Source organism: Solanum verrucosum, unplaced genomic scaffold (assembly GCF_900185275.1).
Source record: "Solanum verrucosum unplaced genomic scaffold, falcon-dt-bn FXZP01000053.1, whole genome shotgun sequence".
Classification (NCBI taxonomy): domain Eukaryota; kingdom Viridiplantae; phylum Streptophyta; class Magnoliopsida; order Solanales; family Solanaceae; genus Solanum; species Solanum verrucosum.
The window spans coordinates 1,085,023-1,092,816 of NW_026020152.1; the positions used below are offsets into that span (position 1 = coordinate 1,085,023).

General features: G+C 29.5%; 1 protein-coding gene across 1 annotated transcript; it reads left to right on the plus strand.

Annotated features, from left to right (window-relative positions):
- The first annotated feature begins 414 nt into the window (after positions 1-414).
- On the plus strand, positions 415-1,795 carry LOC125828161 (AP2/ERF and B3 domain-containing transcription factor RAV1-like). Its single transcript, XM_049507478.1, has one exon. It carries the CDS (start codon positions 468-470, stop codon positions 1,581-1,583), a length of 1,116 nt encoding a protein of 371 aa, XP_049363435.1. The 5' UTR covers positions 415-467; the 3' UTR covers positions 1,584-1,795.
- The last annotated feature ends 5,999 nt before the right edge of the window (positions 1,796-7,794 follow it).

The window sequence follows — 7,794 nt, forward strand, 5'->3', positions numbered from 1 at the left end:
CAAATATCTAAATGAAATTTAATGATAAATTATCAACATATTTAGGCTCATACCAACTACTTCACCCCATATATACTATATACACATATATTTACCTACCCAACTACACATCAAATATGTACCTCATGCTAGTACATACCGATAATACTTAATTCCTCCCCCACCCCATCATCTTTGAATCTCCCCATGTCCCTTACCTTATTGGCTTGTAGTTGACCCACAACACCACATCTCAATATCTTCAAAAACAATATTACTCTATTATCTAATAAAAAACTATATAATAAACAATTTGCATGACTAGTTGTATTATAATTATACAACAATTCAGACAAAACTTGAGCCATAGTCCTTATATATATAGGTATTCAACAACTTCATCTATCAAACAACCCCAATTCACACTTCCTTAGCTCCCCTCTCTCTCTCTCTCTCAAAAACCAAAACAGAGTAAAAAAATAAATTAAATGGAGGTAAGTTGCATAGATCAAGAAATTAGCACAACTAGTGACTCCCCATCAACCATTTTCCCGGCGGAGAGACCCCGCCAGATGGGAAGTGGAGTCAGCGTCATAATAGACGCTGACTCCACATATGGTGTAGAAGCAGAGTCAAAAAATAATACTAGTAATAATAATAAGCTTCCTTCTTCAAAGTTCAAAGGTGTTGTCCCTCAACCAAATGGTCGATGGGGTGCACAAATCTACGAAAAACATCAAAGAATTTGGCTTGGTACATTCAATGGCGAAGAAGAAGCAGCAAAAGCTTATGATATCGCAGCACAAAGATTCCGTGGTAGAGATGCTGTGACAAATTTCAAACCCCTGTTTGATAAATATTGTCAAACAGAGGAAATTGAGATTTCATTTTTGAACTCTCGTTCTAAGGTTGAGATTGTTGATATGCTACGTAAACACACGTATAATGACGAGCTTGAACATGCCAAGAAAGTATATAACAACAATAATTTCGACAAGAATGGAAGGAGGACATGCCATACTAATGATATCGCGACTTTTTCATTAGATAATAATGAAAAAGTCGCGAACATAGCTCGTGAACTGCTTTTTGAAAAAACAGTTACACCGAGCGACGTTGGAAAACTTAATAGGCTTGTTATTCCAAAACAACACGCGGAGAGATATTTCCCTTTGGTAGCCAAAGTAAATGGAAATGGTAATACTTCTAATGGGGAATTGTTAAATTTTGAAGATATGAATGGTAAAATGTGGAGATTTCGATATTCGTATTGGAATAGTAGTCAAAGTTACGTATTGACTAAAGGATGGAGTCGTTATGTTAAGGAAAATAAGTTGAAGGCCGGAGATATTGTGAGTTTCAAACGATGTTTTGGAGTTGGAGTTGAAGATAAACAACTTTTTATTGACTCGAAGACCAGAATAATACGAGGTGAACAATTAAAAGTGATTAGATTATTTGGAGTGAATATATGCAAGGTTCAAGATGTTAGTAATAATGTTGTTGTTGAGAAAAATATGAGTGTTGGCAAAAGAATGAGGGAGAAGGAGTTGTTGGCATTTGAGTGTAGCAAGAAACAAAGGGTTATAATTGATGCCTTGTGAAATTTTCTTGTGTTTGTAATAATTTTCTTTTCCTTTTTGTACTTTGGCTTTTAGATGTTTTAATTGATATACCTTCCAATTGTATATTAGTATTACTAGAAAAAAAAATGGCTCAAAAAGAGAGCTCATCAACTATGGTGTAAACATAGATGAAAATAGAGACAACAAATTAATTAATATGAGTCTCTAGCTTTTTTATATGCTTTTTTTTCTAGCTTTTATGTCTTTCAAGTTTCATGAGTTTGGGAACTAACTATCATGCTTTATTTTTGTAAAGTATTCTTCTTGATTTACCAACACGTATATCTATGATTGGCTTTATATAACCTAACCTTTTTCATTTTTGAATTTTGTGATGTTATATTAAAGATATGTCGAATGTACTAAAATTTCATTAATTTTGTGGTTTTAAATATATCATGTTAAAATTTGAAATTAAAGAGTTGTTAAAAAGAAAAAAAATATTTTCTTTTCTAAACAGACTAAAAAAGAAAATTGGTCAAACAAATTGAAACGGTGTAGTATATTATAACCTTAATATGTATTTTTTTTATTTTTTCGGTGTCTGGTACATACATTAGAGTTCGACTAAATTCAGATTCGTGCTAGGAAGGGGATAAAACTCTTCCTAACAAAGACTCCTCCTCCTCCTCCTCCTTAAGAATGAAATAGTACTTACCACTCTACCACAATCCCTATCGATTTAACTTTAATATGCATGATTCATCATGTAATTTGGTTTCTCCAATAATCGAAAAAGTACGAATTGATGCACTGAATCTTATCCAGTTTTTGTAAAATATATATATTTCACTAAGGGACAAAATAAAAGCTGTAAATTATGTCTCGTTGGCTTTAGAATTAAGCCCTTTAATATTTGGGACTGTCAACAATGTATGACACTCATTATACTTATATTAGGAAGCACGCTTACTCTTAAAGAGTTGTAATGAGAGTCTACAACTCATCGCTCGCTCGATTCAGCTTTATTACGACTTTGACAAGCGATTGATAGGTTAATATTTTCTGCACAATATTTAAATTAAACTACGCGAAATTTTCCTCTTCCCAAACGAATAGACACAATCTTTAACGAACATGTATGATTGCACTTGTTCATGCTCAATCCAATGGCTATAAATTGTGACGCTTCGCCTCAATTAATAATCATATAGTTATGATATATATTTAAAAATCAAATATCAAAATTATCGAATCGAATTTTAAATACCTTTAACGTAACATCAACACCACATGCTGAAGGTACCATTTCTGGGACAAATTAATAGTACTGCTACACGTTTGACAATCAAAAAGATGCTGTACGGCATGTTTGTCCATTTCATCTTTTATATATTCCTTCAGAATTTCTCTTTTTAAATTTCAACCTGGTTTAAATTGGTACGAAGTTTAAGAAAAATATAAAAACTTTTTAAATTCCTAATCTAAAATAAATGATAATGTGTGTGACTATAAATTATTTATTAAGAATAAAATAAGTATATATTGCTCAACTTATTTATTTGTTTATTCTCGATTGATAATTATTTCAATGATGCAAAAAGGGAGAATAATATTGACTATATGTAATGATATAAATATTGTACTTGCATAGCTTGGCATTGTTTGTTATCATCAAAAAAAGAGAAATTGATAGAATGTGTAGGTCCAGAGTCTGCATTTTGATGATAGATAAAGATATATATATTGGAGATTGAAGATCAGTCCAGAGTCGAGAGTGAGGTTTGTAACAAAAAGAGATTTTATCTTCTTGGCAGGTTAATATAACAATTAGAGTTAACTGCTGAGTTGAGGTACTAGAGTTAATTCTTAGATTATAGACTTGTAATCTGAAAATGCTCTTTGACGTTAGTAAGGTTTGGGTGAAAATCCTACACGACGTAGATCGTGATTTTTACTCCCTACACACTTTCCTTTGTAATAATTTTTGGTTTTATCAAGATGAATATAGGCTCAAATTTTAGGTGCAATGGGTTTGTTAAGGTCATTTCGATCGGTGTATGTCGAATCTAAGATTGCCACATTGCATCGTAGTTATAAGATTAATAAAAATTCAACAGTATTAAAGTGAATCATAGGCGTAAGTTATAACTATAATTTATCTAAAATTAATTCAAATAAGTTACAAATTGATAAAGCGATCGCATTAGAATTACGAGACTCGTAGGTTTCATGCCTTCTCCAGTCAACATAATTTTTTGGAAAAATTACAGAAATTCCACATTTTAGTTTACTTATTACCATTATCCCTTATAAGTTTTACAAATCTCCAAAATCTCTCATTTTCGCACATCAGATTAGTGTATCTTGCGCATCATATTAGTGTATCATGTATAAAATGTACATCAGATTAGTGTATCATGTATAAAATGTAATGTATCTTACTTAACGATTAATGTATCTCGCATATCAGATTAATGTATCAATGCTTATATTATTGTATCCGTTTGAGGGATTTCTGTAATTATAAACTTTTAAATGATAGATTGTAATTTTGCCTTAAAAGTATGTGATTTCTGTAATTTGCCTTAAAAGTATGTGATTTCTGTAATTTGCCCTAATTTTTAATCCCAAATTTATATTCGCAAACTAAGATAAAAAGTCAATATTTCATTTTATGTGGGAATTCAAATACGGTGACTTGAAACACCAAAACTTAATTTCAAGTGATGACTTTAATTTGAATAATAAATAATATTTTTTGGAAATAGCATGTCAATTTAATTACTAAAAATAAAGGTAAAAATAAATACGTCAAGAAAGCATTGATAGGAGATGTACACCATTAGATTGATTTTTCCATTTTTAAGAATTTGAAATCTATTCAAAGATGAAGATTAAGGTAATTTACCATGGTATTATATAATTACACTATTTCTTCAAAATATGAATTTAAGGATATCTATATTAATTATACATAATTATAGTGTTTACTTAAAAAGATGAAGATTAAGACAAACTATACTAATTATACTTAATTATTCTCACCTCCAAGATAGTGTTAAAATTATGTTGAAGGCCCTATATGTATGCGTTATATGCAATGTTCCACTCATTAGAAGAATTGTTTGTAAAATGACACATTAATCTTTTAATTAATCAAAAAGAAAAGGACATTGCTTAAAAAATTCAACGTAGTTGACCATTATTTAAAATTACAAAATGTTATAATTATTTTGTGACTCAATAATGTATACTGATTGCTTTGTTAGTTTAATTAGCATATTTTCCCATTGATTTCATAAAACAACTCTTTTATTAAAATAATTTTCATTTTCAAGCATGTTTTTAATTAAATTAAAAGACATAAATAGAAGAAAAAAAATTAATACAATATGTAATAGCCATAGGTATGTTTTTTTTTTTTAATTAATAAGGATAAATTTGAGTAATTTTGTATAATTTTGCTTGATTTCAACTGATATTTTTTCGAGATGTTTAGATTAAATTCATGAATTTAGGCATCTAAGCAATTTCATAAAAGTGGAGACGTAAATTCATCTTATCAAATTATAAAGGATGTTTATATAAATAGTAAAATTTAAATTGACCAAGGAATTAATTCATAAATATAAAAGACAAAATAAAATTGTTATATAAATTAACATGTTTGGAGTATGTACTCATTGTATCTTTCTATCTCCTCTTGTTTTAGGCATGGAAAGAAAGAGTTCTCCTATAAGGAAATCTGTTGAGATAAAATTTGTCAAAGATAAACGTACTGAGAGTGTTAAAATCTCAAATATGTTGAAAACTTTGTCTAAAAAAGCAAATGAGCTTTCTATCTTATGTGGAGTTGAAATTGCCATTCTAATTTTCTTGATTGGAACTCAACCATTTTTTTTTGGTAATCCTGATGTGGACTCAGTGGTCCACCAATATTTGGAGCTCAACCAACCAACTACACCTTCGTCTTATATGAAGAAGAAAAAAAAGTGGAAGAAAATAAGGATAAAGGAAAATCTGTTGAAGATAATTTTACATATCGTATATCAAAAGATTCAAAGCTGACTGATGCAGAAAGACTTGAAAAATTAAATCAGGAGATCAAGAAACTTGAAGATCATTTGAATAAGGAAATTGATCTCTTACAAAATGCGATATGCTTTGAAGATCCAAAATTTATAGTTGAAATGGACGTAGCAAGTTCTTCGACTATACCACCTAATTGGTTGAGTCTTTAATTATAAATTTCAATATAGTATATCCAAATAATAATATTATTTTGGATGATGTTTCTTCATAATGAATTATAATAAAGAATGATATGTCTGATTATTTTGAGTACTAAAGTTTTTTTCTCCCAAGTGATACTATCATAAATTTATTATATGTTTTATGACTTGTGGGGATGAATGACAGGGTCTCAAGAAATACAAATGCATTTCAGAGAAAAAAAGAAGAAGTTAAAAACTACAAAGTTGACCAATGTCAACAATTGAAGTTAACAAGCTTGAAATTAAAGTTTTGAAGTTTCTATGGGTTCAAATGATAATTTCGAACTTAGTATTTTTCTAAAAATAAATAAAATTTATCAACCTCCTAAGGTTGGTATTCTTAATAGTTTTTAATATTTTTAAGTCTGATTTTGTTTTTTTAAATTATGGGACCAAAATTTTGAGGTTGATTTCGTCAAAATTCTGATTTTTTAATTTTACTCAACTCTGGAAGAGGATTTCTTTGGCTCAACTAATAGGCTCCGTTGGCTTATATCATATGTTATACAATGATAGAAAATTGCATAAAAACATTTATATTAATTTTATTAAAATATTTACTTGAACTTGAGATCCAAATATTATATTTACTTTTCAAGAAATAGCATTGAGTCACACATTTTTATTTGAATAAAAACATATTATATATTATGAAATTAGAGGTTTAATTTGTTAATGAAAAATAATTAAATATATTATATATTATATATTATATAGAACAATTATAATTTTTGGAGCTTCTATATATTACTATATATTACATAGAACAATAATAAGAGTATCATTAGTGCTAAGGAGATGAAGAAACCAAAGAATTTTGAATATTTGACTTTCTTAACCAATTTAAAAGAAAAGATTTTAAATATTTGACTTTCTTAATCAATTTTAAAGCAAAGATTTTAATTAGTTGACTTTCTTAATCAATTTAAAAGCAAAGATTTTAATTATTTGACTTTTTTGACCAATTTAAAAGCAAGAATTTATTTGATTTTCTTGGCCAATTTAACGTGTTATCTATTTGTTATAAATTTTCTTTGTCTAATACAATATTGGGTAGTGCCTATTGTGTAGAGGTTAGAATTGTAAATGAAAAATGTCATATTTTAACCATAAAATAATATTCTTTCGAACGTCGCAAAATATTGCCAAAGAAGGGTCTTTGTTAATTTTATATCGCTCGGGGAAAAAAATTTGTCCAAACATGAATGATTGCAAAAATATATAAAAGAGATGTGCTGAATGTTTCATACATTTATCCCTTTGTTTAACACATGTATATATAACAAAACTTGAAATAATAAACTACCCAACTATCCTATATATTAGCAACCTTAAACAGCATACTAGTCCTATATATTAGCTACCTTAAACAACATATTTGTAGTTACACGAAGTAAAAGTGGAAAAAATCACAAACTACCCAACTATCTCCTAATTGTTAGTTACCTTAAATAACAAACTACTATTTACATGGAAGTACATGTGATGCCTATCCCTCAGCATGCATGTTGGATGACTAGGAAGATTTTGGAAGCTAGGATGGTGTGGAATAACTGCCAGCTAATGAATCAACAGTCTATTACTAGAGACCTTTACTTGAGATTGATAGGGGATGTATAAGGGTTCCCTGGAAGTGCCTAATGTTCAGTACTACTGCTCGATCAAAGGCTGTGTTTATTATGTGGTTGCAGTTGCATGCTAAGTTGCTCACTAAAGATAGGTTGTTGAAATGGGGATCCAAGGTGGAGCCACAATGCATGTTGTGTCAAAATGAGGATGAAACTCGCGATCACTTGTTTGTGAAGTGTTCTTATACTAGATGACTATGGGATGGGCTTGCTAGATGGATGCAAATGTCGTCTGATATAGGTGGGAATTGGCAGCAACACCTTACCTGGGCTCTGAAGAATGCAAAGGGGAAGACTATAAAAGCTCAGATCTTCAGAATGGTATATGCTGAAGCTGTCTATGCA

Excerpts from the sequence above, each read along its gene's own strand:
- LOC125828161 (XM_049507478.1), top strand. The coding sequence starts at position 468 with ATGGAGGTAAGTTGCATAGATCAAGAAATTAGCACAACTAGTGACTCC.